The following is a 20,463-nucleotide window of genomic DNA, read 5'->3' as shown; positions in this document are numbered from 1 at the left end:
TCGCAGGAGGGCAGTGTAACCTGTTTTGCTGATCCGTACCTTGTCGCCTCGTCATCCAGGACACTCCACTAACTTTGTCGTCACGGTGATGCTGCCGTCACGTCAGCCCAGCGACTATTGGATCGCCAAGGCCTCCGCTCTGCTCTGCCAGCTCGACGAGTAACACGGACGAACACATCACATGTTAGTGACAATATCTGATGGTCTCTTCCTGCTAACTAACTTCACTCCTGTAACAGTATGTTTGCTGTGGGGTGGTATATTAAACTGATTTCACAGGAGGTGTGTGTGTGTGAACTAACGCTGAATAAATGCCCCCGCTGCAGAATTGACAGCCGCCTCTCCCCACAATCACAGAGCCGCGGCGCTTTAACCGTCACCCGTTAGGTACTGGGTGAGAACCACAGCAGTCCAGGCAACAGGAAGCACGACATGGTTGTTTAGTTTGCAAAGCAAATGAAATCATACTCAGCTGTAATTACAGAAGGGGCTTCCCAACACATGAGGCAGTGTGTGATGTGTCATTACGATGCACTGGGGGTGGGGGGGGGGGGGGGGTCTGGAGAGACGGGAGGGGGTCAGATAGCCCCATGCATGGATGCAGAAAAAACACATGACATAAGCGTGTATAAAAATAAACACTTGCTGCGAGCACTGACTGAGACACCAGGCAGATACATGTGTTTTTTGTTTTTACATGCTGGGGGGGGGGGGGTGGGTGGGTAAATTCATTTAGCGCAGATCGAGCGGTTAAACACAGTTGATTTTTGTTGGTCTTTTCTCAATCATATGAACACAGTTTATTTAATGGGCTAAATCCACTTAAGAACTCTACTTTTCCAGCCCACACATTCATCCCCAGGGGGCGTTTGGCAGCAGAAGACAACGTCAGAGCGGAGCGGTAAACTCATTATGATACGAACGTAATTTGAACCTCTTAGTATCTCCTGACTTAGAGGAAAAGGGGAGATAAGTCAGGGACACAAACAGGGTTTTAACCATGCAGACAAATGTTCAGCGTAATGTGTTTCCTTGAGTGTGATCACCCCAAGCAGAGCTCAGAACAATGAGAATTCATACTATTCAAAAAGCAAACCACACCACCAAGACCAAACTGGAAGACACATGCACTACTAGGTAAACTGGATGAGGTTTAGAAGACTACGCCAAAAACAGGACCAAATACAACTCCCACTAGACTTAGAGGGTGGCCTAGACAAAACCAGACGATTCATTATAGATTCAGACACAGCACAAGCACTAAAACAGACCAATTATTTTAATACAGTCTGATCCATACTGACCCGACTCTTCAGAGTAGGTACCCCAGAGTGAGGCATCTCACTGGCAGAAACAATTCTGGTTGGGATGGGGTGAGCGTCAGGACACTGGTCTGCCTGTTGTCCCCGGCCTGACCTGAAGGGTTGGAACCAGCAGGGTGGCTGGCTCACTCAGTAACAGTACACCAACTCAGACGATTCATACAGAACTAGGTGATCAAGACCAAATGAGATGATTCTAATTGTTCTACCTTCATAAAGAACGATCTAGGGCTGGATATTTGTAAAATTTTCATTATGCAATCTGTAAGGTTTCAGTGAATCAATTCCAGCTACCAGAGATCACGTATACAGAATTTAGAACCTACTGTAAAATTCTAGAACTAGCAAAATCATAACTTACAACTGCTATCTAGGTCAGTAATTGGCTTGATCAACTACATTTTACACTGCATTATTCCAAATTCACTGTTTACCTCATTATACACTGACCCAGATATAATGCCTTATATATGCCATATTTTTTGCCAGGCAACCAAGAAATAAATAAAAAAAGTCATTGCATTTCTCTATCGATTCAACAAACAGACTGACTTGGGGGAAATGAGCAGCTTTAACCTAAAAGTGAACATCAGGGGAGGGGGGTGTATCAGCTTGGTATGAAAGGGTCAGGTGCTATGCCAGGGGAACTCCTGGAGCTATCCTCACACCTCCGCCTGAGAAAAGCAACGTGCCGCCTGGTTATGGTACTGCCGGAGAGATACTGGAGAGGAAACCCTGTAGACCCATTCACATTAAAGGGACAGACCAGTGAAACGGCCCCAAGGCATTGTGGGGTTTAAGAAATGCAGTGTGACATTACCCTGGTCTCTCATCAAGCTCAGATTACAGAGTTAGAAACTGTCACGTTGAAAAATATCTAAAGGCTTAATGACGCACTTTGGTTGACGTGTCACCTTTTTTTTTAAATAGCGTAATTTTGAGGGTTGTAAAATTTAACAACTGCACTTTCAGGGCCGCATGCTGAAATTAGAAAAACAAAATGGGATGTGGTCCACACATTGGCTGTCCTGCTTTCCTGTGCGACTTTGTGTTTGTGCGCGCACGCACACACACAAAAACTGAAGCAACAGCAATCCCAGAAACCAATAAATGTCTGCCCGTTTGGGTGCAGTCGGTGTGGCCTGAGATTGCATTTCACCACAGTCACCATTTGGATGAGAAGACTTCAATCTTAAAGGTAAACTCAGCGAAATTACCTTCATGCAGAAAAGAACAGTGGGTGAAATTTCCACAGCAACGAACTATGAGCCTCATGCACAGCTCTGCTTTCGATCTGCTTCTGTTGCTACGGTGCTGGAACACAGTAGATCTGAAACTGGGACCTGCAAAGGTCCTCCATGAAAGACAATTTGTTCTAAACATTTTGTATTTAAAAAAATAAAAAATCTACCAAAAAGCGCAGGATTTGGCCAAGCAATGCAATATTATGAATCAGCAAAGTATGTTCTCAGCTGCCGAAAGAGCAGTTGGCCAGATTCAAACCCACACAGGAGCCTTACATTTATTGAGTGATTTAGACACCACATGTAATTTAAGCATTCCAAGTTATCTCTGTCAACATTTTGTGAATTGGAGGATAATAGGTAGCTTCAAAAATGGGGGGGGGGGGGGGATATCTGCCCCATGACAAAATGCTAGAGCTTAACAAGATTAAAAGCTGAAAATTGTTATCTGTGTTGCCAAAAGTGGGAATTAAAAATGTCCTTCCCAAGACTTGATAAATTCAGCCATGCAATGCGGAAGACAAGAGTAAAATCCCTCGTAGGCTATTTATATCTCACTCGAGGTGTGTTCAAATAGTGAGGGGGTCCCTGATGATTGAGAACCACTGCTGTAACAGAGTGAAATGAGGTCAGACTTGAGACACACGGTTTAAACATGGGTATTGACATCGCATTTATTTCAGAGTGGTTTGTGTTAATCAACTTATCTCCGTGACAAAAAGTTCAGTGTTTGCCGACACTAAACAGTGCAATTTGAAATGTACCAAACAGAAGATTTGTCCTAAATATGCCATTCTGTCGTGTTTGACAGTCGCTGTAGTAAGGTGATTTGAACAATGGCCAGGCGCATGTTGATGTGCGATAGACCCCGTCGCAGCGGATACTTCCGCAGTATTGACGCGCGTTAACGTGACAGACGGATGCAGCATGCCCATTCCGTCTGTCAGTAGCACTGACGTGAACCCATCCGCAGTAGTGACTTGCCTCTCGCCAACGGACAGGCGAATTACTTGCGCAGATCGTTCACAGGCAAACTCGACAAATCAGTGTCGGAATCTCGTCAGTGGCTGCTTTAGACCTGGGTTACCGGGTGGAGTTCATGCTGATTTAGACCTGGGTTACCAGGTGGAGTTCATGCTGATTTAGACCTGGGTTACCAGGTGGAGTTCATGCTGATTTAGACCTGGGTTACCAGGTGGAGTTCATGCTGATTTAGACCTGGGATACAGGGTTGAGTTCATGCTGATTTAGACCTGGGTTACCGAGTTAGAGTTCATGCTGATTTAGACCTGGGTTACCAGGTGGAGTTCATGCTGATTTAGACCTGGGTTACCGGGTTGAGTTCATGCTGATTTAGACCTGGGTTACCGGGTTGAGTTCATGCTGATTTAGACCTGGGTTACCGAGTTAGAGTTCATGCTGATTTAGATCTGGGTTACCGGGTTGAGTTCATGTTGTTTTAGAACAGAAAGCCAGCAGGCTCGTAGGAAAGGCATCGTCTGGTCACCACAGAACACAATCTGTACAAAAGGCAGTGAGCATTTCGAAGCTTTTTATTTAACCATAAAGTAATTCCTACACTCTAAAAAAAAAAAATCTTAATTTTACAGTAAATTACTCTAAATGTTTACAGTAGTTTTTCCGTTTTTTTTAAATAGTATAAAAAACTGTAGAATTACAGATATCTGTAAATTAACAACCCACCAATTATCTTACGTGTTTTGCCAATAATGACAAACTATAGTTATTTCCCATTTTTCTACAGAATAATTATGATATTTGCCCGTTATATTAATTTAAAAGTTATAATGCAGCCTAACTTCTGGTCACAATGTGTGTGTGTGAGAGAAAGACAGACAGACAGAGAGAGAGAGAGCGAGAGAGAGATGACTGGTTTAATCTAATGTTATGCATTATCATTAGAACTAACTGGAATAATAATAAACAGGTTACTGGCATAATGTGCTGTAAAAGCACGTCTGTAACAGATTTAATGCATTTGAAAACCTGTGCGTTTCGACTACCTGTCATGAACATATCAGACATTGCATCAATAACATCAATATAATGCAATAGGTGTGGATGTGGACATTTATGTTTTTTTTATTTTTTTTACAGAGCTGTCTGTTGTGAACGAGACAGCTTTTGTTTGGTGCCTTGTTGCATTCTCTTTTCAAAGTAGCTTCCCTAACACCGGCAGGATCTTTAGGGGTTTTTCAAAGCACGTGCCGCGGAGATATGTCGCTGTATTATTCCTGAAGCACGTGCGTTTGATTTGAGTCACGGATGGCGAGTCGGAGGAAACAACCAGGGGGAATAAGACAATCTCACACACACACAAAAAGACAAAGATGGAGCAGTTAGTATGCGTAGGAAACGGGTGGAGACCACCTGTGATGTCTCCCCGGAAGGTATGTTAAACACGTCTGGGCGTAGGAACGCACAGTAGATCTTTAGATTCTTCCTCAGACTGCAATGTGATTCAGCTCCCCAGACTGTCTTTTACATCCAGATGAAATGCACGCTCTTTGCATAATCACTATGCCATTATGAATCATATAGCAAGCGCGCGCGAGAGATGTCAGTTAAGTTTAAAAGCTCCAACTCTATCTCCTCGGAGAGCTAAAGTTTAAAGCGACCACTGCGGGCGGGTTTTGAGGTTCAATATCTCTACATGAAAATGAGTTAAAGTTAGAACAAATCTCACATGGGCGGAGGCTATACGACATAATACCGTGAAACCAAATGACGTGAGATTTACTTTACAGAGATGACAGAAACACCACCTATATTGGACAGAGACAGGGAGATAAGAGGTAAAAAAAAAAATTCCACCCATTGCAAATTAATACCTATAAAAATCCAAAGGAACGTAATTGTCAATCGTACGGAACACTGACCAGTCACAGAGATAGATTGACAGCACATCTGACTACCTGAAGCATAACTGTAACATCCCGAAAAGGCTGTGACATTCCGTACCTCTGAAAGACCTTAGGGGAACGTTATGAATGTACCTAGAACGTCCGGAACAGACTGTGACCTTCAGTACCTGTATTAGACCTTGAGGGATCGTCAAATGTCTCTGTTACGTTCCTTGTTAGCTGGTATCTAGGGGTCTTGTTCACGAGTGAGTGAGGGAAGGATGGAACGGGAGATTGACAGACGGATCGGTGCAGCTTCTGCAGTAATGCGGTCGATGTATCGGTCTGTCATGGTGAAGAAAGAGCTGAGCCGCAAGGCGAAGCTCTCGATTTACCGGTCAATCTACGTTCCTACTCTCACCTATGGTCATGAGCTTTGGGTCATGACCGAAAGGACAAGATCCCGGATACAGGCGGCCGAAATGAGCTTTCTCCGCAGGGCGATCCCTTAGAGATAGGGTGAGAAGCTCAGTCACCCGGGAGGAGCTCAGAGTAGAGCCGCTGCTCCTCCACATCGAGAGGGGTCAGCTGAGGTGGCTTGGGCATCTGTTTCGGATGCCTCCGGAACACCTTCCTGGGAAAGTGTTCCGGTCCCGTCCCACTGGGAGGAGACCCCGGGGAAGACCTAGGACACGCTGGAGGGACTATGTCTCCCGGCTGGCCTGGGAACGCCTCGGTGTCCCCCCGGAAGAGCTGGAGGAAGTGTCTGGGGAGAGGGAAGTCTGGGCATCTCTGCTTAGACTGCTGCCCCCGCGACCCGGCCCCGGATTAAGCGGAAGAAGATGAGGATGTTCTGCTTTATCAGGTGCCAATCTGGACAAATGCAAGAGGATCTACAACTATCAACAATCACGAGCCAGACGTGTGATTGAGAACTCGTTTGGAATGACGGTCACTAGGTGGAGGATTCCCTACCAGACAAATGTACATGTTGTGAAGGCCTGTGCTGCACTGCACATCTGTCTGGCCTATACAGATGCTGCCAACACACCTGCAACAAAGTATATACCACCTAAATACCACAGACTCTCTTTTGAACAATGGCGAGGCCCAGCCAGGGAGTGGAGAAGACGGGTCACAGAGGGAGGCACCTTGGCTGATGCAGGGAGAGCCTCTCAGGCTGCTTGAGTCCTCAATGACTTGAGGAGGTTTTTCATGTGTCATGGCAGGATACGGTGCTGAGGGCTGGCCTACAGAACTCAGTGAATTATGGACGTACACATTTAAAGAAAACCTCTTTATTTTGTCAAATATATTTGTACGTACAATTGTAAGTGTAACAAATTATTACTTAGAACGCTTTGTTTAAAATGCAACGAAAGGGTTAGAAAGTGCACTCAGGTATTTTGTTCAAACGTGCACTTTCTCTGCATTTTAAATCAAAGAATAAAAAATTTAACAATATTGAAATCAAATAACTAAAGGTCAACATCCATGAAGTGTGCAAATTATTATCACTTAAAGTCAAGCTGTCAGGTGGCCGTTCTTACTAAATATTTGGTAATTACTTTGGTAATTAGACATGGCAGGTTCTAATGGTTGTCCGTTCTCAGCCTCGGGGGCAACTGATGCAGCTGGTGAAGTTACATTTGAGTCCAGGTCAGTTTCAGGTGACTATTGGGATCAATGAGCTGCTGCTGTACTTCATCTGCAATGACAACATATTTGACTATTCAACAGGGCTACTCAACCTGAAGGGGGGGAGGGACGCACAGCATGAGTTTGCAGTTCATGACGACTGAAAATAAACAGGCATATGCCTGCTTTCAAGTAACCTTAAACTGTGGTCTACTCTCTCCTCTTCCTTGTCCCCTGTTGGCTCTCTGTACCATTCTGTCCCTCACTATCAGACTCTTGTCTGTTCCCTGCCTACTAAATAAAAAACAAAGCAGAAAATACATCATTTCATTCAACTTCAAACTAAAGTTGCCTGACACTTGTCCCTGCTCCCCTTTTCTCTTTCGGCTAAAACTATTTACCCAACCGAAAAGCTGCATGGAAAAAATAGTACGGTTATTGTTAGCTAGCCAAACTTGCTTTACCTAACTAAAGCATGGCAAAAATAGTACTGTTATTGTTAGCTAGCCAAACTTGCTTTACATAAAACGTCTGTTTCTACAGATACAATTGTGGCAGCATTTTTGATAGCTACTTCTAAATAGAACTACATTTAACTGAACTGTTGGCTAATTAATGCAGCCATGCAAAACAAACGACTGGTACATATAAAATGAATGCCACCGAGTCACTGGAGGATACACTTTTAGTACTTGCAGTTTAAGGATGCACTTTAGTTTCTCCAACAACGTGACAAATCTTTTTTACTCCCAGTTCATAGGGATAACTCAAGTGTACAGAGAAAAACGTCAACCAAGTTTAGTTTTTGTTTCCTGCGTTGTTAATACGAATCATTCATCTTTACTGGCCAGTTAGCCAACTTTGTAGTAGAAGTAATCAACACTGAATTTGCCCATTTGAAAAACTGAACTTACCTTGTGTGTCCTCACCAAAATTGGAGTTGGTTTCACTGTGTTTAATGTGCCAGGACAGCCACGAAAGCATTATATAAAACTGAGGTACTTTTATCCCTCTTCGTTGATACAGGAAGCCAAATTTGACTGGAATTCCGTACTCCGTAAATCCCTCCCTCCACCATTCAACCAATCATCGTTTGTGCCGCTCTACGACCTGGATGTGCGGACCTGTGCGGCTATCCGTGGTGTCCGCGGATCTTACGCAGATGTGTTTGACATTGAAGCATAAATCAGCCTTGAGGGCCGATGGTGTTCAGGTAGAATTAGGGTCTGGAGTTTTTCCAAGAGGGATCACCAAGGTCAAGAAAAGGAGCCCAGAATACCATTGCCATTTTGACAAACATCTGAGAGAGAAAAATATTATTTTTATTGTTATTAAAATAACAATATACAACATTAATGTATGCACGTGTTTCTAAGGATACAATCTTAAACATGTAGCAAAGCAAAGATACTGGGAACAGGCAGTGTTACACCTGTGATTATTGTGGTAAGCAGCGTATCTAAACCAACAGTGTGCGTCAGAGTGACTCTGCCAGTGTGTAGAATGTTTAAACTTGCTGTCACATACTGTTAAGTTGCCCCACTTTAGTTTAACTTTCATCAGGTTTCTAAAATGGCAAGGCCACTCAGCAGGGCGATGCTGTTACTGCATCCATTTCTGCGTGACATGAACATTTACCACACAACAACAATCACTTCGAAGAGGACAAAGTACGGCTGTCCCAGTACTTGGCATGACGTGGGGGCTACACATGGATGAACAGGGAACACGATCATCTAACAACGTATTGACACAATTTGCTGACAGTCAAAGAAAACCATGTGACACACACGTCAAACAATTAGCTTTTTCAAATCCGTTTAGCGGTATGATTCTGGGATTGGCAAGCATATGTCTCCCAACAGGACAGGTTCGGGGGTGTCCGCTACTTCACTCTGTGACGAAGCAGTGGGCTTTCCATTGGGGATTTCCATTCTGGTTCTATTACATGGTGTGGTAAAATGAACACCAAAGCACAACGGGAAGGATGCAGATCAGGCTACGTCTTCAAACCCACAAACTCTCCATAGTCTGTAAGTTCTCTCTTGACCAATGTCTCTGTGTTTGTTGGTTTTTTTACTACTTCCCTTATCCGTGAGTCCGGTCCAGTCTTTGCTCCGGCAGTGCCATGGACACAGCTGTCCCTCCACCAGTCAGTCCACATTGTCTGATGTCACCCATGTAACGATAAGAGGATCACCACAAGTCACCACGGTGAGTAATTTACGGTGCTCTTGTCGACACGGTGACTAGGTTAGACACACATTGTGGTTCATCAAAGTTTATTGCAATAATCCCTCCTGCCACCGGGTTTCATGTCCTTTGCTTAATACGAGATTAGGAAAGGCTGTTTACTATTCCTTATTTGAGAACACGGCACTAGAATAATCTGGACCACAAAGGGAGGAACATCGCTGTATATCCACCGTGAGCCGCTCCTGTTTTTTCTACAGTTAGGAAAACCGATTGTAAAAAGTAATATCAATGACGTTATCCGTGTCGCCTCACTTTAAGTGGTACTTGGGAGAACATCTACGAGGATTAAGCTGTACCCCGATAGCGGTGACACCAGTACAGTAGCTACAAATCTGACACATAATAGACTGCTTTAAAAAGATATGACGCCCATACTGACTGGATGTGGCTTAGCAAAGTTAGCGCGTTAGCTAGCAATGAGAATCATATTCAAAGCTGACAACAAATATCTGTGCTAAGAGAAAATACAGAGAGAAACTGTGAAACAGAGGAACGGTTAGGTAAACAAATAAATAGAGGGAAAAACAGTAAGAGAAACACAGAGAGCTGATTGTACCGGATAATGACATTTCTCCTCTGAGCTTCCGTGATGTTATGTACATATTTACAGTATATATACATTTAATAGAGTTACTGGGAAGGAAAAGCTGAGCTATGAAGGAAATTCTCAAGAACATGTCCAAGAAAATACTACACACGTAATCACAATGAGAACTCTGAGAAATGTCTGGGGGAAAGAGGGAGAAAGGAGCGGACCAAGTAAAGAATGGAGTAAACAGGGAAAGGAGCCTAAAAGTAAAGAAATGGTTTCAATGGGGTGAAAATATGGGAAAATGTAGGCCTATGAAAAACAATCAAGATTTTGACAAAGAAAGGGGAAAACAACAAGAGGCTGGAAGTGAGTGCTGAAATGTTGCTCGGGCAAAGGCATACAAAGTATCAGTGGATTCACACACTATAACCCTAGCCTCACCAGATGTAGACTACCAGTTGACTGTAACTGCATGTGGTTAGCATTGACTACCGCTACGGAAACCATTTTGACAGTTTAGCCACACCCACATCAAAGATATATTTGAATATATATATATATAGTACCAGTCAAAAGTTTTACTTTAATGGGTGTGTCGAAACTTTTGTCTGGTACTGTATATGTTATCGTAATAATACACACCCATTATCAAAATATAGACATTTGGTTAAGAAATAACTGGTGTACTACGATATATTACTCTAGTGATGACCTCAGAGATCGACAGGATGGGGTTTTTCGGTGGTATCACAGGGCAGAGGCAGTAAGAGTTTTTAAAGTGTTATGTTTAGCATTGGCTAAAGAGCTAGTCAGCATTAACGCGATCAGCCCGTCGATTGTACACCTCCATTCTGAATTACGTGAGGTAATCCTTGGTTACGGCCTCCAGGAAGTTGGGTGCCGACATCAGGATGGTGAACGTGCCAATGATGGAGAGGAGCGTGAACGCCACGAGGCAGAGACGATCCACAACTGCCGCCGCAAACTTCCACTCGCTACACACCGCCTCACCCTCGTCCTGCTCCCGGAAACGCTGCGCGATGAACTGAACCTCCTCCAAGATCCGCCCGATTTCCGGGACCTGTTCCAACATCAGCATCCGGAGGATCCCTGCATCTCTGTCCGAGAGGAGCACCTCATTCGGGGAACAAGTGCCCCCTGTTCCCGTGGTCTGACTCCCACCCCCACCACCGCAGACCCCGACCCCAGAAGAATCACTGCTAGGCGGGCAGCAGGGGTTGTCGTGGGGCCCCCCCCGCGGAGTGGAAGCCAAAATACAGGTTCATGTTGCCGTTGGTGGTGGTGGACGTATTGGCGGGCTGTCCCCCTGGGATGGCGCCCATTTGGATGGAAGTGGTGCTGGAGTGGTGAGGGGGAGGGTGCGAGTACTTGTAGCCTCCAGTGGTGGTGCTGGCCGTGGCCGTGGCCGTGGCGGTGCTGGTGGTGGTGGCGACCGCCGTCTTGCGCTCCTCGCCTGGCTTTTTCATGCGGAGGAACCAGGCACACCAGTTGAGAAGGATGACTCGCATCTAGAAGGGACGAGACCGGAGGGAGGGGAGACGAGTAAGGGAGGGAGGCGTGATGGGAGAGTAAAAGAAGGGAGACAAGGCGACAAATGGGTGAGGGGTTACAGAACGGGGAGTGTTGAGAGAAGGGGCGGCGTTTGAGAGAACGGGGAAGAAATGACAGTTGCGGGGAGGAGAGTGAGAAAGGGGAGGGGTTGAGAAAAGGGGCGGCGTTGAGATAAGGGGGAAGAAATGACAGTTGCGGGGAGGGGTTGAGAACAGGGGAGGGGGTGAGAGAATGGGGAGGAGTGACGAAGAAGCGGGTCAAGTGAGTGGGGGAACAGATAAAGGGAACATAGGTTAAGGACAGGGTGAACAGGTAAAAAAATACAGAGCATTGTGTGCAGTCCATGTAAGGAGATCATCTTATACAGTCTCTAGACGACAATGAGAGCCTCTGGGCAGCTGGGGATGGTTCATTGTCAAAGCATGTTGAGTGAGGCTGTACGAATATGCAAAAGTCTGAGAGCTTTGTTACCCCCTCAGGCCTTAACCGTCTGACGGACGGACGGACGGACGGACGGACGGGGGGGGGGGGGGGGGAGTGTCGCTCCGTGAAGTGTCATCCGGTACGATGGCTTAGACTCAGTCAGTGGGCTGTCTCCATGATAGACCTTTGTGCTCCAACTGAGGAGGTTCTGAGGGTCTTGTGAATATTTCATGAAAACAAACTGACACTCCTGGAAGTAGCGTATGACACGCGCCATGTCAATGAGTTGTCTTCCACAAAGACTTTTCACTTTGAACTCAGGGGAGGAAGATTTTTTTTTCGCGGGGTGGATTTCACTGTGCTGTAGCGCTTACATTAATAAATCCTACTTTGGGATGGCACTACGGATGTACGACATGACCGAGCTGCCCCTAAAGCCTTTACGTTCTGGAGCTTAGTCAACTCGGACACCGCAAACAGCCAGTGAATTTACATAAAAGTATTACAAGAATCCGATTCCTACTCGACCGGTAAAATAGTCAGTGCTCCGTTTTGTGATGTATCTTTGTAACTTTCTGGTGAGTCGTTTCTAAGAACACCAGAAAGCAGACACCCAAATACAGCTACTGTGCACGTCGTATGAATTAACTAACAGGACACTTAAAGATCTTCGGTAACCGTGGTTACTTACCCATTTAGGCATCTTGACCCCGTGTGGGTCATGATGGTGGAACTGGAGGACAAGGACCGTGACCACCAGAGAGAGGCCAACGATCATCATGGCAAAGGAAAAATACTGACCTGCAACAACACAGGCGTCATATAGTGGTAAAGAGGAAAATACTGAGCTGGAGCAACACAGACGTCTTATAGTGGTAAACCGGGGAAATACTGGGCTGGAACGTAGACATATAGACACATAGGTCAGGGCTGCCCAACCTTGTTCTTGCAGACCCACCGTCCTGTAGGTTTTCTCTTCAACTCTGATTTAGCACACCTGATTCTAATAATTAGCTGGGTGAAAAGATGAACCAAGTTGGTGACAGATGCGGTTGAAGAGATTGCCTGCAGGACGGTAGATCTCCAGGAACAGGGTTGGGCAGCCCTGGCAAAGATGTTAACAGAGTGCTGGGCATATAGATGGTAGATGTTGCCAAGTCAGACCGACCGGGGATCGCCATCAAACGTCATCACGCCCTGGGGGACACCGCGGCACTGAGCCTCTACGCCAAGTAGATGAACAGCTAAAGACACAACAACACGAACGATAACTGAAATCCGACCTGCCAAACGAATGCGTTCGGAATGACGAACGCGCATTAAAGCGCCAGTGCGTAGCGGGAGAACGTTTTTAGCACAGCAACATTTTAATGACCTAGTACCATTTGTCAGAATGCGTTCAGCTATTCGTTTCTGAATACAATGTGCACGCACATTCACCCTCTCGCCCCAGGGCCATGTGGGGAATGGGGACCGGAGAGATCTAACATCCTAAAAACATTCCTTATACCTGACAGGGCGAATACATAACTAACAAGTAGCCAGCAGGCTAAACACCAGTCTCGTAGTCAGTAACCGTGGGCAGCGGCCGAGTGACTAATGTTGTCTTGGGTCGCCTTCTACCGCCGGCAACTGATCTACAAGTCACCTTGAATTATAAATAACCACTCATTATGATTTGTAGATCTGTCAGCCAGTCACCATCTCCCCGCGACACAACGCCATTTCGGTCCCCTGCAACACGGCCTTATTAGATGGGCTGGATGATGACGTCACTGGGGAGAAGCGTGCGCATCGCCGAGGCTGTACGCTACCAACAATGACAAAAAGTAGACATCTGAGGAAATGCGGCTGTCTCATTTCAGCTCGTTGTACTCGGTTATTAAGTCGTATTCAGTTGATGCTAATATGGCTCAAATTCAGTAGCTAGCTAACCAACGCTTTAATGATGCATTTGAGAGACAAAGTGCTCATCGTTTTGGTTCTTTTGATCAAAAATGTAATATAGTTGGTGTTTTGAACCATCCAAGCAATGAAATCTTGTTAGTCACAAGAATTAGATTTTTTTGTCTCCCTGTGTAACACCAACAATACACAGATTCCTGCATGACAGCAGCCTGCACCTCTCTCGTAAAACCAACAGGAAACACCAAACCCTTAAGGAGATACCCTCTAGGCAGCAAAAAAGAAAACGTTGAAGAGGGAGTGAGGGGAGAGAGGAGACGGAGAGAGGGAGCAAAACAGAAAAGAAATGGAGATCTTAAACTGCTATTGCTACGAGTATCCCCGCCTAAGGATGAACAGAGAGCAAGAGCAAGAGGAGAGCATGAAAGAAGGATAAATAAATTAATGAAGATGGAGAAATACAGAAAGGACAAAGGAAAAAGCAAGCAAGAATGGAAGTGTAGTGAATATTTCAGAAGGTAAGAACAATTGCAACGTCTGTCGGAGGTGGTTTAATCACTAGCTCCCTGACAGTGCTCTGGGCATGTCATCCTCCTCCTCCCATGTTCCATCCCCTCCTCTCCTGCCCTCTCCCCTCCTCTCATGCCCTCTCCTCTCCCACTCCTGGGAATTGCTTCATTCCATCAATAATGTTCTTCTTCAACTCTAAACCCAAATGTATATTTGTAAATATCCAACCAATTGTTGGCACTCGCAAAGCTCTGCTCTGGGTTTCATTGCTAATTGGCTGCTTTTGTATCAGTCTGGAAGGAAAACGGATTCATTTGGGAATGTCTGACTTTGATTAACAGCACATACACAATCATTTCTGTTTTAATGTGAAACAAAAGGTAATTAAAGATGAAAAAAAATGAGTTGGTGGGGTAAGTGTTAACCCCCTGAGTAAATACATGGTAGATAAAACTTGGCAGCAATTAGCTGTAATTGCAAGTCAATTAGGGCAAGTCTCTACCAGCATTGCAAATCTGGTTCGAGTGATTTTGTTCCACATTCTTGGCAAACTTGCTCAAGCTCTCACAATGGATGGGCACCACTGGTTTCCCTGCAGGATTTTCCTATATTTGGCTGCATCCATTATGCACTCAATCCAGAAGTTTCCCTAGTCCCCTTTGACAAAAAGTATCCCCATGATACGATGTGGCCACCATCACATTTTTACCATGGGGATGATGTTCCCAGGGCGATGAGTGCTGGGTTGGCGCCATGCATTGCGTTCTGCATTTACACCAAAAGGTTGCATTTGCCTGATTCTTGTTTTATGGCATTTTTCTTGGTGGGGGTCATATTATTTCTTTTTTTCATTGGGTTCCTCTGGACCACACATTTACGCACAGCCCAGCTTCCAGGAACCCCAGGGCAACAGTTTAAAGGTTAACAGTTGAAATGCGGATAGTTCCTTATATTCAAGACTCTATGTAGTTAATTTCAAATATATATATTTTTTTTATTCAGTAAAGTGGATTCCATGTGGATTTACAGTAAATAAAATCAGAATTAGAAATGTATTTGATGATTTTGATATCATCCATTGGTGATATTAAACCACAAAGCAAAAGGACATATTCTGTCAATGCAATCCTTTATGTACTAGAAAGGAAAAAAAGAACAAATTCACAGTAGAAAAGTGTATTACCTATGAGAGGAACAGAGTCTGATGTAGCTGGCATGATCTCCGCTACAAGCAACATGAAGACCGTCAGAGATAGCAACACCGTGATACCTAGAAGAGGGAGAAGGACAGAGAGGGGAAGGGAGACACGGAGAGAGTACGTGAGAGAGAGGTAGGGGCAGGGAGAGAGGGAGGGAGGGAGGGGGAGACAGACAGGCAGAGAGGGGAAGGGAGGGATGGAGAGAGATGGTGGGAGGGAGAGAGGGAAAAGTTTGACAGCGAGACAGATCGAGGGAGACGGGAAAAAGACAGCGAGACAGGGTGTTTAGGTGTCATTGAAATAGAAAAAGGGAGTGAAGGGGGATGAGAAGAATCTATTTAGTTTCTTTCAATTGTCAATACAGCTCCCCACCACTCCCAAGGGATCCTTTGATCTCAGCTATTTGATCTGACTTTCAGATAAGGGTTCGGTCAGTCAGTCAGACAGACACAGACAGTCAGTCAGTCAGTCATATTCTATAGGTATTGCTCACCTAGTTTGTTATTGATTTGTTTATAATACTGAATGACATAAAGAGGCTTATTCAAAGCACAGTGTCAGAATTCACATGAAGGAAGGACAATAAAAGGCTTAGCCTACACGCTGCTTTCACACAACAGGCTGTGTGTGTTCCGGTTCTTGTGCTGGTTGTGTCCCTTCCCCCCTGGTGGGTGTCCCCCCCCTCCACAGCAGTTAGCGCCTATATAAGGGCCCTCTCACCCAGAGAGATCTTCTCCCCGGAGTCGGCGGGCAGCAGGAAGACCAGCAGGGCCAGGCCGGAGATAAGCACGCAGGGGATGAGGAGATTCAGGCCGTAGTACAGCGTGCGTCTCCTCATGGTGACCGTGAAGGTGACGTCCGGGTAGGGCTCCTTACAGCAGTCGTAGTAGAGCTCGTTGCGCTTCACCGGGACGCCTGAGGAGAAGACCCACACGGAGGAAGGTTAGATGCACTAACGTGCACGCGTGCACTCCTACGCACGGCAGCACACTAATGCGTGGGACTCCCGTGCGCACACAGAGAAGGGTAACGGTCACTGGCCGTCAAACCTCCAGGGTGTCCACCATCAGAGGGATTCGGGCATCGGGAGGGTCTGCAAAGGCCTTTTTGAAATACGATCCAATAACGATCTGGGTCCTCTCTAGGTTTCTTCCAAAATGTCGGCCTCCTTAGGGAGTTCTTCCTAGCCGCTGAAATTCAACGCTACTGTTGTTTGCTCCTTGGGGTTTAAGGCAGGGTGTTTTGTAAAAGCACTTTGTCACAACATGATGTAAAAAGGGCTTTATAAATAAATGTGATTGATTGATTTGTAGACAGGGCTCGCCCCAGAGCAGCGCTGAGACAAAGTCGTGTGACACTGAAAACGTCTTGCTGCGAATAAACAACGGAAACGTAAACCAAGCGTCGGTTTGAATTAATCTCCTAATGCACATTGTCCTTGTCCGTTCCAAAGTGTTGACACACGCGTCTCCTATTTGTGTCTCCTGCTGCACTCTCTCTAATGTGGTATACTGAACGACGGCCACATGTCACAATGACTTGGCCAGACAGGAAGGACAGGACCGACGGGACTGGGGATTCTGAGGTGTGTCAACTTGGATCCTGTAAAGTCAAACCACTTGACACTTTACAAACCACTTGACACTTTACAAACCACTTGTTGCTTTGCTCCACATCAGTGTGTTTGTGCCCGAGCTTCTCCGCCAACCGACGCCTCCCACATCCTGTCTACGTGCTCGCGTGACGGTTCTGCGTGTCACGAGACTTCACGAGATAAATCGCTCAGCTAGCAATCAGTACCAGAGTCAAGGTTAGATTGAAAAAATTAAAATTTGGTGGGGGGGGGGGGGGGCGATCAAGATGAGGTTGTATCCAATTAATTTCAAAGAATTAAAAACACACGAGTGTGTCCTAAGCAGTCGCCAATCCCCTACATCGTGGATCACTACTCAGGGAGACATTTTGGATGCAGTCTGCATGAATTAGTTTCATCACTGTGGTTAGGCTTTCCACAGCAGACAGTGAAGCAATGGTAATTAGAGGTGTGTGTGTGTGTGTGTGTGTGTGTGAGAAAGAGAGAGAGAGAGAGAGAGAGTGAGAGAGAAGGAGAAATTTGAATGGTTCAATCACTCAGCTGGGCATTAATCAGCAGAGTGCTGATTGGCTTGTGGGCCTGAGGATTTCAGACTCATCACTTAAAAGTATCATTCTTTTAACTGATTAAAACCTAACATCTGTACAATGTGTGTGTATAAAACAGTAACGAGGGCCCTATCATCCATTTAAATCAAACTGGCAGAGGACAAAAGGTCTGTGCCCTGTTAAGCCGTGGCAGGCACCTTATCTGGCAGAAGACAACAGGTCTGTCTCTGGAGCCAGCCCTGCTTGCTGCCCAGCCGTGCCCAGATCTGGTGAGCCGTCCCTGGGCCAGCTGTCTCCACCTCTCCCCCGGTCCCCTCCAACCAGGTGGGTATGTGTGTGGATATCTGCATTCCAACACTATTAAGGTTACTAAGACTTCGCCAGAAGCGCTTTGCATTAATCGATCGGCTGCAGAATGGAGACATGGGACGAGAGCAGCATAATTCAGGAGGCGTGACGGAACGGTAACGGCGCCCGGCTCCGTGGCCAGTTGTCTAGCCGCGAGGACCAGGAAGTGAAACAGCATATTTCAGTTAGCAGGGAATCCACCGGGCTCAGCGACTGGCTGTCTAGCCCAGGGGACAAAACACTCAGGATCAGTGAGGCATGAGAAACCCATATTTTGGATGGTCCCCTAAATTGGGGGGGGGGGCGGGCAACTGTTTTTCTTGGAATGTCCAAATCCATTTGGGTTTGGCCAGAGGCCGAAGTGTCCATAGCGGTCGGAGAGGTAAGCCATGCAGAGACTACGCCGCTCTTGGCCGCTCCAGGACCCTCCCAGACTGCAAATGACCTTGGCTTGACACAGGAGGTCTCCTGCCTTATGTGACCGAAACCCCTGGAACCTCTCTAGTACGACGCGGCCTGTCTCGTGTTTAGCCTTCCCAGGTTCTCCTGCACCACCCCCCAGCTCCTTTGATCACAACCACCGCCTTCCAGTTGAAGCTCGTGGGGGACAGGCGGGTGGCTCTGTGTCATACCCACGAGGTCCCACTCTCCATTGGGGATGTATGTGGAGATGTCCACGTCCAGCATCTGGAGGTCCAGCAGCCAGCCGTTGTGGGTCCACGAGCCAAACTTCAGGTCGCATTTCTGGACATCAAAGGGGAACCAGCGGACGTTGATGTAACAGGTTGACTTCAGAATACCTGGGGGGGGGGGGGGGGTTGGGGGGACAGGCTGTCAATGCGTATAATATAATTTACATATAATATGTACATATATGTAAATATGTTTACTATGTATATTATTCAAGTCAATAACTCAATGTCAATAAGTCACTTTGCATCTCTGCATTCATAGTGGCTTTCACTCAAACCCGAGTGCCGACACGACAACCACCGAAATCTAGCACAGCGATATGATCTGGTAACCAAGGGCAACACACCTGGTGGAATGTACTGTGTGTGTGGTCCTGGTTTACAGAAAAAAATGCCCACCAAGAAAAATACACAGTTTTAGTGGTTAGGGGTTAGGTTTAGGTATGGGGGGGGGTTAGGATTAGGCACTAAGGTAATGTAAAGTTGAGGCATTGTGTTTAGGGTGTTGAAGTTAAGGTTAGGGTACGACGAAATTAACAAAAATGTCCTGGTGCCCACTAGGACCGAAAACAATGAGGTATTTGTGGTGTTACTGACCTGGTGGGAGGTACTGGCAGTAGCCAGAGGAGTTGACCAGGACGTTGGTGTGAAAGGTGGCATCAAACCTCTCATCTGCACTGCAGGAGGGAAGGAAACAACATCAAGGATTCCATTTCATTAAACCCAGACACTGAATGTCCACTTGAGCCACACAGGACATTGGGACACAGCGAAGGTGGACGAGTGAAACAAAGAGCAAGAGGAGAGAGTAAAGAGGGAGAGGGAGGAGGAGAGAGGGAGGAGGGGCAAAGGAGAAGAAAAACATATTCAATGAGCCAGAGGATCTCTCTAAGAGAGGGGCGCTAGAGAGAAAGACAGTGTTTATATTATTGATCATGTCTTCTCTCGAACAGGGTTTAATCAGAGTTGACATCAAAAAGACTATGATTGAGCTGCGATTCATCAGAAATAGATCACAACAGACGGCAGATAAAGATTATACACCCTGGAATCACCCCCCCATCCCTCCCCACCAAATATAATTAGTATTTCTTTTTTAAAAGAGAGTCTGATTGCTTTTAATTCATATTTGCCCTTCACACGCAAATACATATCAAATCCTTATATAAGTGCCTAGCAGGTAGGCTTGGAGAGATTTGCTCTCAGTTTGGGAAACAATGAGTAATCAATTAAAGTGCCCATCCTCCCCAAAAACCAAATTGCAATTATTCACGAGTCACGCCGACATCCATCAATTTGTTTTTATTAAGGTGACATTATGATTGGTCATGTGATTGATGCCCAGAAAACAAAAAGTGGACTGAAAGGGGGCAGGGGTTGGTTTAGCATCTTCCTGACTGCTTACTGGAAGAAAAGCAACATGAATACCATAACATACACAAACTAGTAGAACTGACTGAATTAATTATTATTATTATTACAATTATATTTCTATGTTAATACTTCAGTGAACCAAACCCAACAAGAAGACATCATGATTTACATCATTTGGAGATTGCGCTGAAATTGCATAATTCATATTATGTTTTAGAGCATGTCTGGTTATTCACTTGTTTGCATTGGAGGGCAGCAGTGGTCATTAGGGATCTCATCCAAACACAGACCCCATCGAATACAGCACCCTATCACCTAGGTAGTGCACTTCATTTCACCAGGCCCTTAAGGGTCTTGGTCACTAGCGGTGTACCAAATATAGGAACATAGGGTGCCATTTTGGATACACCCATTGGTAATCAGCCATTCGTTGTCCAAAGCC

At 45.7% G+C, this 20,463-nt stretch overlaps 1 protein-coding gene and 1 pseudogene across 1 annotated transcript in view; one reads left to right on the top strand and one right to left on the bottom strand.

The window, feature by feature from the left end:
• dnah6 (dynein, axonemal, heavy chain 6) overlaps positions 1 to 495 on the top strand; it is a 54,803-nt gene extending 54,308 nt beyond the window's left edge. Inside the window, exon 83 of the mRNA XM_034291263.1 lies at positions 60 to 495. Within this exon, the coding sequence (XP_034147154.1) occupies positions 60 to 163 (104 nt within the window). The 3' untranslated portion in view covers positions 164 to 495. The remainder of the gene's footprint in view (positions 1 to 59) is intronic.
• A 7,874-nt stretch (positions 496 to 8,369) lies between these two features.
• LOC105024702 overlaps positions 8,370 to 20,463 on the bottom strand; it is a 35,135-nt pseudogene continuing 23,041 nt past the window's right edge.

The sequence above is a fragment of the Esox lucius genome, chromosome 25 (assembly GCF_011004845.1).
Source record: "Esox lucius isolate fEsoLuc1 chromosome 25, fEsoLuc1.pri, whole genome shotgun sequence".
In the NCBI taxonomy this organism is placed as follows: Eukaryota; Metazoa; Chordata; class Actinopteri; order Esociformes; family Esocidae; genus Esox; species Esox lucius.
The sequence above is the reverse complement of the archived record's forward strand: the minus strand, read 5'-3'. Positions and strand labels throughout refer to the sequence as shown.